The sequence below is a fragment of the Sarcophilus harrisii genome, chromosome 2 (genome assembly GCF_902635505.1).
Source record: "Sarcophilus harrisii chromosome 2, mSarHar1.11, whole genome shotgun sequence".
Classification (NCBI taxonomy): domain Eukaryota; kingdom Metazoa; phylum Chordata; class Mammalia; order Dasyuromorphia; family Dasyuridae; genus Sarcophilus; species Sarcophilus harrisii.
In genome coordinates this window covers 586001570-586021280 of record NC_045427.1, presented here as the reverse complement: position 1 = coordinate 586021280, position 19711 = coordinate 586001570, and the positions used below count along the sequence as shown (strand labels likewise).

The 19711-nt window shown below is 34.2% G+C and overlaps 2 protein-coding genes across 4 annotated transcripts in view; one reads left to right on the top strand and one right to left on the bottom strand.

Annotated features, from left to right (window-relative positions):
- CPEB3 (cytoplasmic polyadenylation element binding protein 3) overlaps positions 1-3297 on the top strand; it is a 267785-nt gene extending 264488 nt beyond the window's left edge. The window contains exon 10 of the mRNA XM_031956050.1: positions 3257-3297. Within this exon, the coding sequence (XP_031811910.1) occupies positions 3257-3262 (6 nt within the window). The 3' untranslated portion in view covers positions 3263-3297. The remainder of the gene's footprint in view (positions 1-3256) is intronic.
- BTAF1 (B-TFIID TATA-box binding protein associated factor 1) overlaps positions 1-19711 on the bottom strand; it is a 109921-nt gene that overhangs the window by 6992 nt on the left and 83218 nt on the right. For all 3 annotated transcript variants that reach the window (XM_031956041.1, XM_031956039.1, XM_031956040.1), the window contains exons 24-35: positions 18913-19114; positions 17475-17623; positions 15713-15865; positions 15469-15590; positions 15214-15381; positions 15006-15083; positions 13167-13296; positions 11701-11842; positions 11448-11578; positions 8748-8873; positions 7282-7434; positions 2483-2694 (exon numbers count right to left, since the gene is read on the bottom strand). In XM_031956041.1, the coding sequence (XP_031811901.1) occupies positions 2483-2694; positions 7282-7434; positions 8748-8873; positions 11448-11578; positions 11701-11842; positions 13167-13296; positions 15006-15083; positions 15214-15381; positions 15469-15590; positions 15713-15865; positions 17475-17623; positions 18913-19114 (1766 nt within the window). The remainder of the gene's footprint in view (positions 1-2482; positions 2695-7281; positions 7435-8747; positions 8874-11447; positions 11579-11700; positions 11843-13166; positions 13297-15005; positions 15084-15213; positions 15382-15468; positions 15591-15712; positions 15866-17474; positions 17624-18912; positions 19115-19711) is intronic.

Below are 19711 nucleotides of genomic sequence, written 5' to 3'. Positions count from 1 at the left end.
CTAGTCATCAAGGCTTAACCTAAGCTTTGGCCTTGACTTTTCATTCCTCATATCCAATCAGCAGCCAAAGTCCATTGTTTCTACCTCCATGATAGTTCTGAAATATGCCGCCTTCTATGCCCTATCACTGCCACCATCCTGGCACAAGCCCTCATCACCTCACACACGAACCACTGGTGTTAGTGAGGAAGGGAAAGGAGGAAAAGTTCATCTTTGCCTTAAGGCTCTCTCCATTCCACTCCATATTCCACTTACCTATCAAGTTGATCTTCCTTAGGCAGAGGCAAAAATAGGACACACCACCCCTTTTCAATCAACTCCTGTGTTCCTTATCCTCTCCAGGACAAAATATAAAAACCTCTATTTGGCATTCAAAGATCTTCATTGGCCTAATTCTCCCCTCCCTCTTTTTCCAATGTTCTCAGACTTTACATACTCTCTCTCAATGTACTCTCGCCTACTCATCATTGCTCATTTAATTCATCATCTATCTCTGGGCATTTTCACTAGCTGTCTCCCCTATGTCTATGATGCTCTCTCCTCTCTTCTTCTCCTTCTTTTCTGGTTTTCTTCAATTCCTGGGTAAAATTCCCCTTTCTGCAAGAAGCCTTTCCCAATCCCCCTCAATACTAATGTCTTCACTCCATGATTATCTCCAATTTGTCCTCTAAATATCTTGTTTGCTTGCTGTCTCTACCAAGAGATTTGAAGCTCCTTGAAAACAGGGACTAATTTATACCTTTCTTTATATCTCTAGTACTTAGCAGAGTGCCTGGCACATAGCAAAACATATGTTGTATAATTTATATTACATTTATTATCTCATGAGATCTTTGGATCTCAACAAGTAGATCTGGAATTGGGAGGAGATTCCCGAGTAAATTTTAGAATGAACAATTAAAAGGATAGGTAGGTAAGAAAATGAATGATGGTAACAAAGAGACTAAGCCAAGGTTAGGCCATGAGAAATGAATCTTATTTCCTTTTTTGATAGTTACTAGATTGGCTGAGATTAATGGGTATGCTGTATAGACAATTTACCTAGAATTTAAACAAAGCACTGATAAAATTTCTCAAGACATTCTTTTTTATTTTTAAACTTTTGGGGTTAAGTGACTTGCCCAGGGTCTCACAGCCAAGAAGTGTGGAGTGTCTGAGGCCAGATTTAAACTCAGGTCCTCCTGAATTTAGGGCTGGTGCTCTATCCACTGAGCCATCTAGATGCCCCATATCAAGTCATTCTTGATGTAGGTTGTAATAGGTAGATGAAATGGACTGAATGGCCACACCCCAAAACTGGTCATTAATGGTCCAGTATTAACTTGGAAGACTTCCCTTGGGAAGGTTCCCAGGGAAGGAACCTAGGATTCTGTACATGATTCTTTCTTGTTCATAATTCTATCAATAACCTAGATAAAGGTACAGATATCATGCCTACCACATTTGCAAATCAAGCAATAAAGAGATAAACATATCAAATGATATAAAAGATATACAATTATGAGGGATATCTAATACTGGGATAATTAGATCTCCAAAGATGGGATAATTAGATCTCCAAAGATTAGAACATTGTTTAAAAGCCTAGATGATGACATTTAACAGGGATAAATTTAAAGTAATATACTTTGGTTCAAAAAATAATTTAATAAATATAAAACAGGGAGGAAATGACTAAGCATGTTTGAGTGAAGAAAATTGGGGGGGGGGGGGGGGAGAGACAGGATTTGTAGAAGAAAAGCTCAATGTGGGTTAAGAATATAATATAGGAACCAAGAAAGTTTATACAATTTTAGGCTATGTTAAGAGGCCTAGCAGTCCAGCTAGGAAAGAGTCATGAGAACTATCTGTACATTGTTATAGTCAAACCATTTCTGTTCTATTATGTTCAGCTTTGAATATGCCACATTTTAGGAAAGATACTGATAAGCTGAATAATATCCAGAGGACAACCAAGATAGTAAAGGACAGGATAAAGAAGAGTACTAGTAGTAAAGAGTAATTTAATTACATATTATTTCTAGAAAATTAAGTGACATAGTATTGAGTAATTAAAATCTCATTATCCACCTTACTTAGAACAAGGCAAAATTCAGAGGTTGATTTTTATTTTTGTAATTTAACATTTCTGGTCAAATCTTTGATAGAGAAAACTTAACATAAACTTGCTTAATTTAGTCCTTTTCCTCATCCCTTGTCAAATTAATCACTGCATATGATGATTCAATAGTACTTTGGATTCATCATACATTCCCTGATTTAATAATATAATCAAGTTTTTTTTAAAAGATATTACGTTATTCAAGAGATCTACTGAATATACATTTTTGTTAAATTAAGCAATGAAAATTTAACAAATTAGATCATGTTCATAAATACTTCCTTATCCAAAAAAAATTTGATGAAATATTGTATTTCTAACTACTTATGTCTTCATTATATCCTATCCCATGATCTTCAAGTTTCAAGAACATTTAATTACCGTGAGACAATGGAATGCCTTTGCCCGGCAGGTATGCTTCCATCTAGCCGTAGATATGTGACAGAGGGCAGGTGAGGTTTGAGAAGATCATGTTCTACTATGTCCAGCATGCTCTTGAGTTGGCAGAAGATCAGTATCCTGTGCTGAGCCACAACAGCTTCTGTGCCACTCTCCGAAGTACTGGCATTTCCCAAACCGCAGTCCAGCAGCAACTTAAAAGGAAAGGTGGGAAAAAATGGTTCCAAAGGCAGCTCAATAAATATTACTCACTAAGCTCATTTTATAATAAATTTTTGTCTCTACAAGGAAAAACAGAAGTTACTTACCTGTTCCTCTTTAAGTATATCCATACCAGATTATCTCTGTGGGCTGCAATGTCACCCTGGAGAATCTGGAACTAAGAGCTGCTCAGGGCTTATCAGCCCATAGAATTTTCTGGTCCCCTCTTCAGGAGAGTACCTAAGAGGCCTTTCTTCCCCTTTCCTCAGTTCCTTGAGGCTCACTAGAGGGAACATATAGGTGCTCAATAAATGTCTGTTGGTAGTGGTAGTGATAATGATGATGATGCCCCAGGCCAAATAATCCATGCAGGAGCATCAAAGTATAAAGAGTATAAGAAAAAAAATCATAAAGCAGCTAAATATAGAAAGGATTAAAAACTGTGTAAAGTAGGAAAGTAAAGAGTAATACAAACATACCTCAGTCTCCAAACAGCTAACCTCTCTCAAAATAGTTGTTTTCTTTTAACTCTAAACTATTTTCTCTAAAACACAGGAATGAAGAGCTTCCTGTTGATAAATAAAGCATGGATGAGGACCCCTGGAGAATTCAGGTTATAGCTAAGTAACCTTCATTTCTCCAAAGGTAATTATCAACACCCACACAGTACCCAGTGGTTGGCTAGATTCCTGTGTCATCTCACTGGCACCTTGGGATCAATAGACTGTGGCTCATTTACTGTGAATCTTCACAACTGTTTTAATCCACAATGATTTATTCTGATATTTGTATTCTTGACATAGTACTTCCAATGCCTCTTCTCAAACAGCAATGGGAATCTATGATCACCAGGTGTTGGAACCAGAAGGAACCTTAGACATCACCTAGACCAACTCCCTTAATTTAGAGCTGAATAGGTCCTCAGACAAGGAGGAGGATAATCACTCCAATTTATACTGCGAGTTTAAAAGGGGAAATGACTTATACCAAATCACTTAGCAAATTATGCTTGGTTTAAGACTAGGTCCAGTCCTTCTCAGTCTTACTGACCAGATCTCAAGACACAGCAATGATATATATAGATTGATAGATATCTATTTATCTATCTGTATCTACTTTCCACATCCAAAAAATTGTCTTAAAGGTAAAATGGTGCTTTAGTACAAATATGAAATGCTTAGAAGCACAGAATCTTAGTGGGTTGGAAGAAATCTTCAAGGTTATTCAGTCTCAACAAATGCATCAATCTCCTCTTTAATGCCTCTGACAGGAACAATCACCACTGTACTAGGAAGTTCTTCCTTCACCAGAGATGAGATCTGTCTCATTATAACTTGTACCCATTAAGTGGTCTCAGCTCTGCTCTCTAGAGTTCCAGCAAATAAGGCTAATTCCTCCTTCAAGTAATAGTCATTCAAATACTTGAATAAAAGCTATCATACTTTCCTATTTTAACATTCCTTCTATGACATGGTTTTCTGACCCCTTAAATATTCTGGTTATGCTCTTCTGGATAATATCATTTTCCAAATCTCTTCTTAACATGTGAAATTTTAAAATACAGCAGGAACTAGTAATTCCCTCCAGGTTTTCCTGTACTAACACTTTAAGATGGCATTATTATTTCTTTTTGGATGAGTCACATCATGTTATTGGTTGATATTGAATCTGCAGTCAACTTGACCCACTACTATATTCTTTATCTAACCTGTTTTTAATGAGCTCTCCCTTAACAGTTTTTGACCCTAAGGACAAGATATTACTTTTTTCCCTGATGAACATGCCTTGTATTCACATGCCCCTGATGTGATCAGATTGATTCTATGTCTTTTTAAAATTAATACTATTCATAATCAGTTAATTTTGTCCTTAACTGCCTAATTTGTGGTTCTTTGTATCTTAACTTTGTTCAGAATTCAGGTGAGCTGTAATGAGTTTAGAAATCTCGTTCTCTGCTAATCACTATTTTATTCTCACTTCAAGGAAATCTGCTATTCTTGAGGAAGTCTGGTCTAGTATTTTTACACCCCCAAGCTATCTTTCAAGGTTGTCTAGTCCTCCTATACCTAAGCTCTATAGCCAGTCATTGATTTTGCCTTTTATGATGCCAAGCCAAACTCTTTTAACCAATCAAAATTTGCTTCCCCTCCAAGATGTCCTTTTCTTTGTTCTATACTCCCCAAAACTTTTATAAAAGAGAACTAATCCCTTCATTTGGGGTCTTAGCTTTGCTTAGGAAACTGAGAGACTTTATTGGTAAATTCATGTTTTACTAGTAAATTGATCATGCTTGGAACTTTAACTTGGAAGCTTATTTTAATTCATATCCCTTTTGTATTTGCTTACACTATTTTGTATGTTTGGGATGCTCTACCACCTTCACCTATTGAACTCCTCCCCTAATTCTGGAGGCCAAGTCCTCTAAGAAACCATTTCTCTCTTAATCAAGTATCAAGGCAATGCACTGAATCTAATATTGGGCTTGGAGTCAAGAAGACCTTAGTTCAATTCCTGTCTTAAGTGACGATTCATGTAACCTCTCTAGGTCTTCTTTTCCTCGTCTATAAAATGGTAGTAATAATTGTACCTCCTTCCTCCCAGAGCTGTGAGGGTCAAATGAAATCATATACTTAAGAGCACACTACAGCTTATAAAAAGCTATATAAATACTAATTAATTTTTTTTAAAATAAAGCTTCATTTTGTGGTTCTCTAAAACACTCATTCTGTAACACTATGTGTATAATATGGGGATAAGACACTCTACAATCCCCTAAAGATCACTGGGGATGTAGAACTTGTCTTATTGTTAAACCTGATGTCTCTCCCAATACTTTAAGATTTTGCTTTAATGTTTTTGTACAATGTTCAGCGTTACTTTTTACATCTTGATTCTGTTAGTTGATTCCCTAGTTAATTCTCCAAGCTTTGAATCATCCTAATTGAACAGAAATGCCTTCTATTTTTTTCTCCAAGTCATATCCATTGAATGACTTCAGGAAAATTATTATAAAATTACATCTTAATATCTTTCCCACCCTCCTTTTCTGAGAAAAGACTTGAAACAAGATTTAAGAAAGAAGATATATTTAGTCCTAGGGCAGAAGTTTCACTCTTAATAACTGAAAGGAACTGAGGAAAGGGGAAAAAAGGAATTATTGGGAAACCCTCTAGAGAGAATGACTAAAAATATTCTTGACTTTTCTAAGTTGAACAGTTTTAAACTTCAGAATTCCAGATACTCCAGGGTAGGAAGGAGCCCCCATAAAATGATAATCCAGCATGGGTAATCACCTTTGGAGAAAGGAATAATTTTTAAACAGAAAAACTGCTAAAAATACAAACAATTCTTCAATAGCGTATTAACAGTGATGAAAAGATATAGTTAGAATTTCAATACTTAAAATTTTATAAAAGTTCTATTTTTCTGATATATAGTAAATTCATTTTATTTGTCAGCATTTTTTAAAGGTTATAGATGATAAAGCAAGTATTTCCTTTAGATAATTTTGAAAATCAAGTGTTGCACTTCCTTTTCTCTTTCCTCTCATATGATGTATCTGGGAAATAGTGAGACTGAGTTCATAAACTCCACCTACCAATTCTATTGTATTTATATCTGATTTTTAAAGAAACAAAAAATTTTGATTAGTTTTTTTTTTTTTTACATCAGCCAATTTCAAATATACACCTTCTCATCTCACAAGCTTCTCTTGTGAACCAGTTTAAGTAAAACCACATATATCTGAGACTACGTGAATATTCTGCATGATTAGTACCCTACTTCTTTGCTAAGAAGAGAGAAATACATTTCATTATTTATTTTTCTGGACATAGATTTGTTATTACAATTATTCAGAATTTGACTTTTACTGTTTTTTTCCCCCCAATTATATTACTGTAGTCAGTGTCATAAAAAATCACAAGCGTTTTTTTTATGTGTAATGTCATCAGTAACTGACAGTCCAGTTTTATACATTTCACAAAAAAATCTTTATTGTATAGTATTTTCTATAAATTACGTAAATGAAATATGTTAAGTTCAATTGAAATTAAATGAAACTAATCACAATATTAATAAATGAATTAATGAATAAAATAAAGATCAAGAGAACAGACAGAAATGAGGGCAAATGCATAGCTATAAATTGTTATTTTCTGACCCTCAATGGCCAGGATGAGTTAGAAGTTTATGATAATTAGTGCTCTTCAGAACTCACGGAAATGTTTTCTTCTACTTACACTTCATACATCTTAGTAGTCAATAAAAATACATGCCATTTTAAATTAATATTAAAATGCAACAAATAAAAACAAAATACAAACAAATAATAAAAAACAAATAAACAAATAAAAACAAATAAAAAAAACAAATAATAAAAAAATACAAACAAAAACAAATAAAAACAAATAAAAGAAATGATGAAATATATATTTCCACAATGCCAGATACTTCTAGGCAAAGTAAATAATATATTGATAAAACTCAACGGAACAAACTTTTGGAAAAGAAAATTCATTTATATTATCAGTGTATCCACAGGGCAATTCTCTATACTTTTTTCCTATTGAATTACTTACTTGTTTCAAAGCAGAGAGTTTAGGAGCATGCTGAATATCCCGAAGAGAAGAGTTCTGAGCTGCCAGTTGTTCAGTAGTATTCTTAAATTCGGGGTGTTGGGTTGTTAAGACTAATGCTGGATGGTTGCACAGTTTACGTAAATATTGTAATGCCTTTAATAGAGACAAAAAGAAAAAGAAAATAAAACTAGTCCTAAAACATTGGCTCTGAAGAATAGACAAACTGAAATTATGGGAGATTTGGTCATTTTAATTATGCAACTGGAAATCACCTATAGATTTGTAAGAGCACGGATGATGCTGAGAAACAAGGATCTGCCCTCTGGACAGGACACATAGATGTGGCACACTAAGCAGTACTTGAGAAAGTGCCTTCCACATAAAGGTCTCAAAGAACTCTTTAGCTTTAAATGCCTAAACTCGAAGAGTTTTAAAGAGGAAGAAATCTTAATAATTCCAGGTCTTCTCTGGTAGGACCGAGAAGGAAGGAAAGTAAAGAGGGTAGGATATAGGCTAAATTTGATGGGACCACTGGGTTCTTTTTGCCTGTTGCCAAGAGGCATCCTTCTCAATACCAGCCTCCCCTCTCCAGAACTTCCCTAAGCAAGGGAAGAATGAATGGGGACCTACATTACTTATTATGTCCTAAAGATAATGCTAATGAGAACAATAAGGATAAAGGTTTTAGGGCTCAAATATCTAGAGTTGGAAGAGACTTTAGTATGTGTCAGAGAAGTTAAATGTCCTGGCCAAGGTTACAGAGACAGAAGTCGAAAACTGTGGGGCTGTGATTCAAACCCAGGTTGTGACTAAATCCATTACTTCTATCTGTATTGAGCTATGCCTTTCATTTAAGTATGCTCTGTCCTGGGTTGTTGAACCCCTAACCCCCCTCCACAGGGATGCCATCACTCCCTGCCTATGTCTCAGGTCTGCCTAGAGCATCAAGGACTCTTAAGAGGGCTTTGATCCATTCAATAGGAGAAAGGGAGATGCATAACCCCCTTCTTTTCCACTTCCAAATTCTGGGATCTTTATGGTGTGTTGTATTATGAGTTTTCAGAATTTTGAGTTTTCTGTCAAAGATGATTGAAATAATTTAAGGAAAAAAAAGATGGATCATTTGAGACAAACCACATCTTTTATAAAAGTGTATTTCCGGCAAAAAGAAACCATTGGTTCAAATCTCAACCCAAATTACAACTACATTTCTTTTTATGCACTAAGATTTAATTATCATTTTTAAAATAAGCATCTTGAGAATAGGATTTAAGGTTTTCATTTTATTTCATTTAACCTTAACACCTATAACAAGGCCATAAACATGGTGTTGAATAAAGAATTTAATTAAGCAAGTAAAACTTATGTCAATGTTTAATGTAAAACCACATACAAGGAATCTAATGTATGAATTCTGGCAATTGCATTAAATAAGTCAACTGTAGGCATAAAGAAGAAATCTGTACCTGGAACACATGCCCTGTAGCTTTTAGCTTTGGCTTTTCAGTTTCTTCGGCAAGTGCAGCTGAGGAAACGGTTTCGTCGACATCACATTTGGCACGAGACTTGGCAAAATCTTCATACAGCTGAACCTGAAGAAATTCACCCCCGCCCCCGATATACCAAACTATATCACAAGTAATTCAAATCATATAAATATCAAAGTTCAAGACCACTTTTACATTAAGAAAATAAATGTTAAATTCTTTTAAAATTACTTCTACTATACAGTAGATTTAACATATTATGTTTGATTGAAATTTTACATATCAGATATAGAATTCAATTCATATCAACAAGCATTTACCATATCTACTATGTAAAAGACATTGAACAAAAAGCTGTGAAGTTGCCAAAGCCATAATACCCAAAACATATGTTCTGAACTTCATTAGCTGGGTGGCCATGCCAAGAAAAACTGATGGACAGTACAGTGCACAGGGCTGAGAAGAGCAGAATATAACTGAGCAAGTGAACAACATGTGCCAGGTCCTATGTTAAGTATTAGGGACACAAATAAAAATAAAAATAACAAGTCCTTAACCTCAAGAACTTGTAATGAAATTGAGAAAAAGGGGAAACGGGGGAATCATGGAGAAGACTCCAAAGAAGTCTAAAAGCAATACAAATGGTGAGCTATAAATAGATATCCTGGAACCTGATGAGATGTGAGGTTCATGCAGGTTCAATATTGGGAAAGGATTTTATGATGGAAAGGTCCAGAGAGTCAACTAAGATGTATTATTGAGCAGCATAAAGTGGTAAAAGGAGTTAAGTTTCTTTGAAGACAAAAATCAAAGACCCTTGAAATACTAATATATACATTTTATGATCCTATAATGCAAAATTCACTGCACAAAATTCACTATTAATCCTGAAACAATCTTATTCAGTTTATAAATATCAGCATAGAATATATCCTTAAGTAGAAAAATCTGATCGATAAAATCTTAGATTTCTAAACTGCCAATGAAGAGACAATATTTGCTTACTTTGTAAAGTATTATGCTTTAATTATGCAAAGCATGACATTGATCACTATGATGATTCATAGTGATTGAATAACTATGGTTATTTAAAATGAGAACCCTGAGATGAAGTTAAGATTCATTCTAGATATTTTAAAGGGCTTCAACAAGGTTCTTAGCTTTGGAAATTATCATTCTGTAAGTAAGCATGCAAAAGAACTCAAAATGACATAGGGAGACTTTCCTTACAAGGTTAGAATGCTGTGTAAGCATATCTCAACAAACACTAAGTACTTCAGGAATAGAAGTCTAAAAGATAATACAGAACTCAGGAGAGACATCTTCCCAAAGGATCTTGGTAGGGGTTTGGGGAAAGAGAAGTTATGTCTAAGATTACTACAAAAGAGCTGGCATATGTAATATTATTTAAGTGATTAATGAATTATAGGAGGGCTGAGTAGGGAAGATCAATTCCAATTGAGGGAAGAAAAAAGGGAATGCTTCACTGAGCAGACAGCATTTTAAAACTTTAAAGGCTGGGTAGAGAGAAGCAGAATCAAGACGTTGGGGAAAGTACAGCCTAACTTGCCCACCACACTTCCTCTACAATGTGCCAGACCAAAGAAATCCAAGAAATTCAGAGTGAATCATTTTTCCAGCTCAGGAATGTTTGTGAAGACAGATATGTAGATGCTGGGGAAAAGTGTGGTCAGAAGCCTGCTGCATGGGACACTCCAATACCCAGGGACTGAAAGAAAGACAAAACTAGGCATCTAGCATCTAGAGATCCCTGCAGATCCCTGAACTAGGGCAGTATGCAGCAGAGTGGGTTCTGGGCCAATAAACCAGAGCAGAGAAGAACTGTTTCAAGGGAAAGGCCTTAGCTGTATACTGAACAAAGAACCAGCTCTGGAAGGAATTAATAAATGTGTCTCTCTGAACCCAGGTGCAGAACAGACTTTTTAGTCAGCAGCCCAAAAGGAAGACTCACAGGGGTCCCAAATCAAAGGGGTCACTGAACCTATGAACTTCCCAGATAAAAGTAGCTGAGCCCAACTGAAATCCACTATCAGGGAGAAGCCAATATATCCTTCCTTAGCCAGACTGCCAACAGTCTCTTAATTGGTCTCCCTGATTGAAGTCTTATTCTTCTTCATTCAATCTCCACACTAAAAATCAATGGCTTCCTGATGGCCCGTAGGATCAAATTTAACTTCTCTGCTTGATTTTTAAAGCCTTTCACAACTTGTCTCCAATTTGTCTTCCTGGCTATATGTAGGTGCTCTGGCTGTTCCTCATATATCACCTCTTGCCTGAAATGTACTTCCTGCTCACCAAGAGTTCTAAAAATTCTTTGTATCCTTCAAACTTCAGCTCAAATACTCCTTCTACATGAAGTTACCCTGTGAAATGCTAGTACTTCTTCCCAATTCCTCCAATTACTTTGTAGTTATACTACATATACATACAATATATGAGCATGTTATTTCACTAGAAAGATGGTAGCTCCCTGAGAATAGGGAAGATTTCATTTTTAGGTTTTGTATTCCTAGCCCCTTGAGCAAAGTGCTTGGCAAACAATAGGCAGCTAATCAATGACAAATGATTTGATTCATTTTTCCTCCAAATGCATACTTAAATAAATAGATGATTTCTATAGAGGATTTCAGCATTTTGAATTCATCACCCTTCTTTTACCTGTAGAGGACTAAGAGTACAGTAATAATCTTGAATAATTTTGGGTGGAAGATCCTGCAAAACATCCTCTTTCATTCTCCTCAAGAGAAATGGGAGGACCTGGCGATGTAGTGCTTCCATTGCAAGGACTCCTGTTGTTTATGGAAGGGAAAAGGAAAAGTAATTCATATGAAAAGATTAATTTCTCCTCACATTAATCTGATTATGATCCCAATGAAATAAAACTGAGTTGAAGTAAAAGATCCTTTCTTACCTGCTTCTTGTTCTCGACTGGAACTCCGAGCATCCCTACTTGCTAATATAGGTTTACCATAACGAGCTGCAAACTGACGTTCAGTACCCAAAAATCCTGGCATAAGGAAATCAAAGAGTGACCAGAGCTCCAAAACGTTGTTCTGAATTTTAAAAAACAAAAACAAAAATAAAAGGTGGAAAGGGGGTGAAATGATAGTTAAATGTTATACTAAAAATATTTCCTGTTTAAAAAAAAAAAGGAAAGAGAGTATTAAGAAAAACCTGTGATGAACCACCTCATTCTAGCCAACTTTTTATTTTTAGCCTTTTCTCCCATTACCCCTTCTTCTTTCACTGTACAGAGGATGAACTGAAAATGTGCTAATAAACTTTTTCACCTCCTTACCTTTTCTTACCCTCTCTTTCCTTATCCCTAGATCTCATCTTTGTTTTCTGGATACCTAACTATTCGTTAATGGCTCAAATTCCATTTCTGCCATGAACTTTCCCTAACCCAAACAATTAGTTAAAACTCCCCTCTTCAGATCTCACAGAACATTTTGTTGGAAATTCTGTAACATAAAATAATGCATGATAAATGTACTCCAGTTATTTACAAGTATGTTTTATCTTGCTCTAAACTTGAACACTGAACGTACTAAAGAATGATCTGTAGACAATAGCAGTGACTAGATAATAGATAATGACTGAACAGAGAAAGAGACATTATTGACAGGAGTAGGGAGAGACTCTGGAAATGACAATGGAGACCAAGGAGTATTCTGACTCTCCCATTTCAACCAGTCAATGAGAGTTTGGGGGGGGGGGGGGGGGAGAAGGGGGTAAGACACAAAGGATGGATGAAAATGAAGCTGGGGGAGAAAGAGCAGTCACTTAGTCTATGTCATTAGGGAGATAGGTCTCAAGGAAAAGCCAGAAAATGGGAGAAGTAGGGGGAAAAAAAGATGATAAGGACTTTAGTATAACGCACATCTGCTCAAATGACATTCTCCAAGTTACTAAATTCATACATCTTATTATCCATGGTAAAGTCATAAAAACTTTGAACATGTTATAGCATTAAGCATAAAGAAGGCAGCTTCCAGAAACTGTTACAAAATCCACCAGATTCTGTTCTCTATCTTGTTAAACCAATCTAAGAAATTCATTAATTTGGTTTGTTATAAAATTGTACACCAACTACAAAAAATCTCAATGTGAGTTTTATAACTTGTCAATAAAAAGTGAATTATTCAGACTAATTATAGAAAATCTGCCAGTATAAAAAACACAAGTCTGTTCACAATCAAAATTAGTAATTTATCAATAACAATAAATCAAAATTAATAACTTTTTGAAATGTGAAAATAAAAATTCATGAAAATTTAAAAATAAAATTAATGAAAATAATCTAATTAAAACCATTATGATAGCACATATTTACACACACACACAGGCACACACAGACACACATGCAATAATTACCTGTATAGGTGTTCCAGAAAGAATGATCCTATAGTTGGCAGTCAACTGTTTTACGGCTTTTGATAATTTCGTTTTTCCATTTTTGATGACATGGCCTTCATCAAGAATACAGTAGTTGAATTTAATATTTCTGGAAGAGTAAACAGGAAATTTCTGCATCAATCAACTTTTACTTATCACATGGTGTGTACATATCACTGTTTGAAGAAATCATGAATCTGCACATTATCTAACATAGATATGCCAAACTTCAGTACAACAAGCTATTAGGGTTGTCTGCCTGTGATCCTATGCCGTCCCAGCACAAATTGCTAACTAAATTAAAGGGAATAAAATTTGAAGGTAACTTGGGCAATCACTCTGCCTTTCCAGCTTCTCTGTCTACTTCAACAAAGGAAAAGGAGTAATGGAAGAACTAGCTCTTCATATTCTACTAATGGTTGCTCCTCACTCATCTCCCTAACATTGGTACCCTATTATACATTTTCTGTTCTCATCCCTTTAGATTCCTTTTATCTAGAACAAATTCTATGAAACACTCCAAAACTACTCCTTATCTACCCCCACTAGGTCCTGTCCCAGGCCATGGTAATAATGCCATCCAAGCAGGCTGGTAGCAGTCAGAGAAATTTCTACTTCTACTTCAAAGGTTGTGGAGCACAGAAGATTTGTTCCTGGCATAGCAAATTAGAACTTTATTCTATGAGGAAATATGATCACTTTAATGAACAGTGGTTACCAGAATACTATCTATTTCAAACACTAACGAAAAGTTTTGAGGTCAAATGTGATTTTATTGGTGCAGTAAATCCCTAGTATACAAAATTCTTCTATGCTTATAGATCAGTAACTTTTAATGCGAGAAGAGACAAAGGGCACTAAAGTTAAGTAACTTATTTAAGGAAAGAGTTAGTAGCATGTCTGAGAGGAACTGAACTCGGATCTTCTTGATATTAAGGCCAAATTATCTTTAAACTTACTAGGGATAATTGTGGTATGTGATGATAGAAATCTAATGTGCTAAGGTATGAGGAGGGGAATGTTTCAGAAAAAAAACCTAGACTTATAGGAACTGAGCAAAACCAGGAGAAAATTATACACCATAACAGCCATATTATAACAAAGATCAACTGTGAAAGATTTAACTGCTCTGATTAAGATAATGATCTAAGACAATTCCAAAGGACCTATGATGAAAAATGCAATCTACCTTCAGAGAAAGAACTGTTGAACTCTGAATGCAGACTGAAATATCTTTTTTTTTTAATTAAAAAAAAGGGTTTGTTTGATTTTTTTTGCAATATGGCTGTAAAAATATTTTTGTATAACTTCATAAATATAAGGGATGTTGTAGTTCTCATCTTCTCTAAGGACAGGAGAGGAACTAAAGGAGGGAAAGACAAATTTAAATGTATTGGGATAAAATAAACTTTCATGATTTGATTATAAAATTTAATCCTCAAGTAAAACATTTTCTCTGAGGAAATAGATTTGGAATTGAAGAAGGAAGTGTAGTATAATGAAAAGATTATTAGAACCAAAGTTGAATGATCTAAATTTGAACTTCTGCTCTGCTAACTTGCATGTAATTTTGGGCAATTCATTTCCTCAAAATAGTTCTGTTTCTTGATCTATACAATAAAGGGATACAATTATATTGTCTCAAAGTTCAATTTCACTTCTAAAATCTCATGTTGTGTCAAGTTGTGACAAGCCAGGATATTCCTTTTAAAGGAACTTTTAGGAAACAATCCTTTTGTAATTTTAAGTTTTTCAATATCTAAAATTAAGTATACTTAGAATAGAAAACTTAATAAATAGAAAATTTTAAATTCTTACTTAAAAAAGTCTATGTCATTCCGTACAACATCATAAGAAGCCACTATCAGATTATGTTTTTTGACTTGGTGCTGTAACCTTTATTAAAAAAAAAAAAAAAAAGAAAAAAATAAAAAAAATTAGATAAGCATATAAAATAATAAATTTGCTATAAGAAACATTTCTGTTTACAACAATGACTGAAAACTTTCTGCTTCAGAGATCTTACCTTACTCTTTCAGTTGGAGGTCCAGTGTAGTGCAAAGGATTGAGATATTCTTTGGAACAAAATTTACCTACTTCATCAACCCAGTGACCTGTTAGAGTGGGAGGACAAACCACCAACGATGGAAGTGGCATGCATTCTGCTAATTTAGATCTTGCGTATTCCTGGGCTCTTTATAACATCAAAACATAATAAAATTACCAACTTTTAAAAATTTCTTAGAATCTTCAAATTTTGCAAAATCAATCTTAAAATTACCTGAAACAGTGGTCTCCTGCTAGAATGCAAATAGACTGTAATGTTTTTCCTAAACCCATGTCATCACAAAGAATTCCATGAAGCTTGTACTTGTTAAGAAATGCCAACCAATTCACACCATCCTATAAGATTTGTGGGAGATAGAAGGGAGAAAAATATTAATGTATTAATTAGAAATTTTATTTTTAAAAAGGAGTCTGACAACAGAGAAGAAATCCTTTTAAAAACGAATATGAAACATTACCTGCTGATATTTTCTGAGTTCAGCTTTGATTGGAACAGGAATTTTATAATTTTCTAATTTTTTCCCATCCAATAACTGCTCCAAAAAGTGTCGTTCTTTGGCCTTCAATTGAATTAATTCTTCTGACATATTTGGTGGGTCAGGAATGCCAGCCTAAAATAATTTTTCCTTTTAGTTTTTCAAATTAAAATCACAACTAAGCTTATTTGCAATTAAGTTTCAACTCATATCTACCAAATTGTCCATCAAAACTGACAAATTTTATCAGCATATAGATATATATTACTTTAAATTTAATTGAAATTTTCACTATAATTATGAAAACAGGGGGAAAAATACAAGTGGAATATAGGGGATCTGTGAAAAAAATTAAAATTCTTATTCAAAGATAAGTCAAAACTTTAAAAAATATTTTTAAGTACAAAGCAATATTTTCACAATTTCTCCCCTAAACTAGTAGTTAGCATCAAAAAATACAGTAGTTATACATCATACAATATTTAAAATCTTTTAACTAAATGATGTCAGATTCGCAGTTCCAGTTGCCTAAGACCTCAGGACCTTTCATAATTTTTTTTTTTTTTGCTAAGGCAACTGAGGTTAAGTAACTTGCCCAGGGTTACACATCTAGGCAGTATTAAGTGTCTGAGGCCAAATTTGAACTCAGGTCTTCCTGACTTCAAGATTGATCCTCTGTCCACTCTCCACCTACTAGCTGCCCCAAGAATCTTCCATAATCTTAAGAAATAAAATAAAATTTCCAAAATAAAACACATATATAAGATATGAGCACACTCAGTCAAAATTTTAAAACTTAGCAGCTCATAAATGTTTTTTTGCTTTACTGAAAACAAAATTCAAGTACTTTGATACTAGCCTCAGAATGCAGCAAAATTGATTCTAATAAAGTCAGAATGAAAAAAAAATCATTTCAACATTTCGCTTCTTCCGTTCTCTTACTCCCAGACTGGTGCAAGAGTTGTGAGTAAACTGAAGAAACAGGTATAGTGGGAAGAGAAATAAGGTTAGAAGCTGACTCTCAAGACCATCTAAAACTCAAGAATCATAAATCCCAAAACATTACTAAAAGATTTGGGTGGGGGGGAGCAAAAAAAAAAAAGCTGCACTCACTTCTACCTGAATTCAAAATTCAGTCTTTGATTTCCTTGGAGTATATATGCATAGTAATCAGACTAGTATGAAGGGTATGAACATTTTAGTTGTAAAACATGCACAAGAAATATCATTTTGGGGGAAAGCTGATTCAAAGAGGTGGGATTTGAGTCACATTATGAAATATGGATAGGATGAGAAAATGGCTAATTATTCTAAGCAGAAAGAAATGAGAAAACAGACAAGGGGGCATTACTTAAGAGGAGGATTAAGTGATAGATTTGGTAAATATAATAATTTTGAATCCAGGTATGTTAATTTCTGACAAATCTTGGGTATCAAACCTTTATCATAGATGTCTGATTCAAAGATTTTTTTTTAACCAACTAATAACTTTTCTTATTCTAGTTGCAATGACTTTTAAGATATAAAAATGTTTTTTCTTTAATTCCATAAAGTAACACTTTTATTTTTGGAGATAGTCTCTATCCTTTTGTTGTTGTTGTTAAGAATTCTCACTCTAGCCATAACTGCAAAAGTTACCTGCAAACTTTAACTCTTTTAAAAATTAATGTTCAAGCACTATAGAGAGAATTATAAAATATCTGATACAATAAAAAAAGCAAAAGATACCACCTTTTCAATTTACCTCAAGTGGCATTAGCCTAATTAATGTTGCAAAGCATTGTGTAGCCATGAACCGTACACTGTCTGTCTGATCGCTCATTCTTCCCAATACAGGTACAACTAAAAGAACAATATATGGAACAATGCCAACATCTAGTTGTTCCATTACAGCTTGAATAAATGATTAAGGAAATTTTCAGTTGATTCTGAATCTAATCAATCATACCAGACAATTTAATACCAGACATCAGAAATACAGAGAACATTTTCACAGAGAGTTTCACAATTCTTCAGAATGATGCTAAAAAATAATTTTTATTAATATAAATCCTTTTAATCTAGAGAACTGAGACACAAAAATTTTATTTACATGTATAAAAAAGTCAATTTAACTGTCATACTCGAATAAAAAAGTGACAATATAATAGATTTTATAATTTGTATAGATTAAAGGCAATTTTATCATAGTATTTGACATTTCTGGAATACTTTCCTCCCTAAAAATTTAAAGGGCATAACATAATAATTTCATTTATTCTTAGAAGAATCAACTTGACTTAAATAAATTCAACTGGTTTTTAGAGGTTAAAATAAACTCTCAAGATTGGCTTGTTTTATTTCAATACCATTTAAAAAAGGAATAGATTTAAAATTCTAAGCTAAAATCAATGTTTGTAAATAAATGTCCAATTTAGTTATTCAGAGATGTTAACACAGATAGAACACTATGGGCAGGGGGAATCTTAAATCTGGAGGCTGCCCCTCTGGTCTCCTTAGATGTATTCAATTCCCCTATTTTTCAATTCAGAATACCAGGGGAGTTATGATCAGAAAAACATCTTGTCATACAAATAGAAAGTTGTAGGAAATTAACAATTTACTGTTGTTTAGCCATATCAGACTTGTAATCAAGAACCCAGGCCCTAAATAAAATGGAAGGTAACTGAAATGGTACTATTGGTATTATATCATGGTTACATTAGAGGATAAATGTGTTTTTGTTCTCTGCTCTAGGAATCTTATTACCATCTCTATGATAAAATAACATCTAAGATCTAAACACTTTACAAATTAATTTCTCAGCACCCAAATAGTACCTTATTTAACAAGCATCTAAAAAATTTTTTTTAAACTGTAATTAGATTAAATTTTTCAAACAACATTTTTATAGGCTTGAGGAATGTCTATTGGTTATTAGAAAATTTGGGGAAGAAAGAGGTCTAAATTTGTCATGCCCACAGTATGAAAAATTTCATGTGTTTTACACACATGTATGCACATTTACACACAGGTGTAAAACTCTGATAAACAAATTTATCTACAAAAGAAATACAGTCTTTATCATGTACACAAATCACTTATGCCTACAACATCTTGTAATTCAAATTTTGATTGACTCAAAGTACTCAAAATCGGCAATCACTTTAGCAGTTTCTCAGACTTTTTTTAAAAAAGGATACAGGCAAGAGCTTCAATTGCACCTTCTTGTTTGGTACTATCATCAATTGCTCCTATCCATGGAAGAACTTTCTCTAAAAAAATATTCATTGTTTCCATGGTAGCTATTTTGCTCATGACTCCAACACAACGAGCAGCCATGTGTCTCACTGCAGTGTTGGGATACTGAAGACACATGTACAGATGGGGCAAATGCTGTACCAACTGGAAAGAAAAATTCAATTAGAACATGAGTTATGAAACAAATATACCTTAATACTATATTTAAGTGGTGGTTAAAAATCTAGAGTGATTCTGAATACTGGTTTAATTACTACCACCACCTCACGCCCTTTTCCAGCTGACATCAAAGATATGAAAAAGTATCATGGAATTCTCAAAAGAAATTTTGCTCAAAATATTTTTTGGCACAGACAATTAGTTCATCAGTATAAGGAGTTCCTAGGGTGGAAACATCTTTCACCAATACAAACTGGCAACTATTCTCCATCTTAAGAGTCTGAAGAGGCAATCTATGTGCACTGAAAGTTAAGTGACTTTTCCATGATCACACAGTTGGTATCCATTAAAGAAAAGACATAGGGGAAGCTAGGTGGCACAGTGAATAGAGCACCAGCTTTGAAGTCAGTTCAACCTGAGTTCAACTCTGGCCTCAGACACTTAACACTTCCTAGCTGTGTGACCCTGGGCAATTCACTTAACTCCAATTACCTCAGAAAACAAAAACAAAAAAAACACATGAACCCAGATCTTCTTAATATTAACACTAGTCACCATTCCATGTTGCCTCTCCTCCAAATG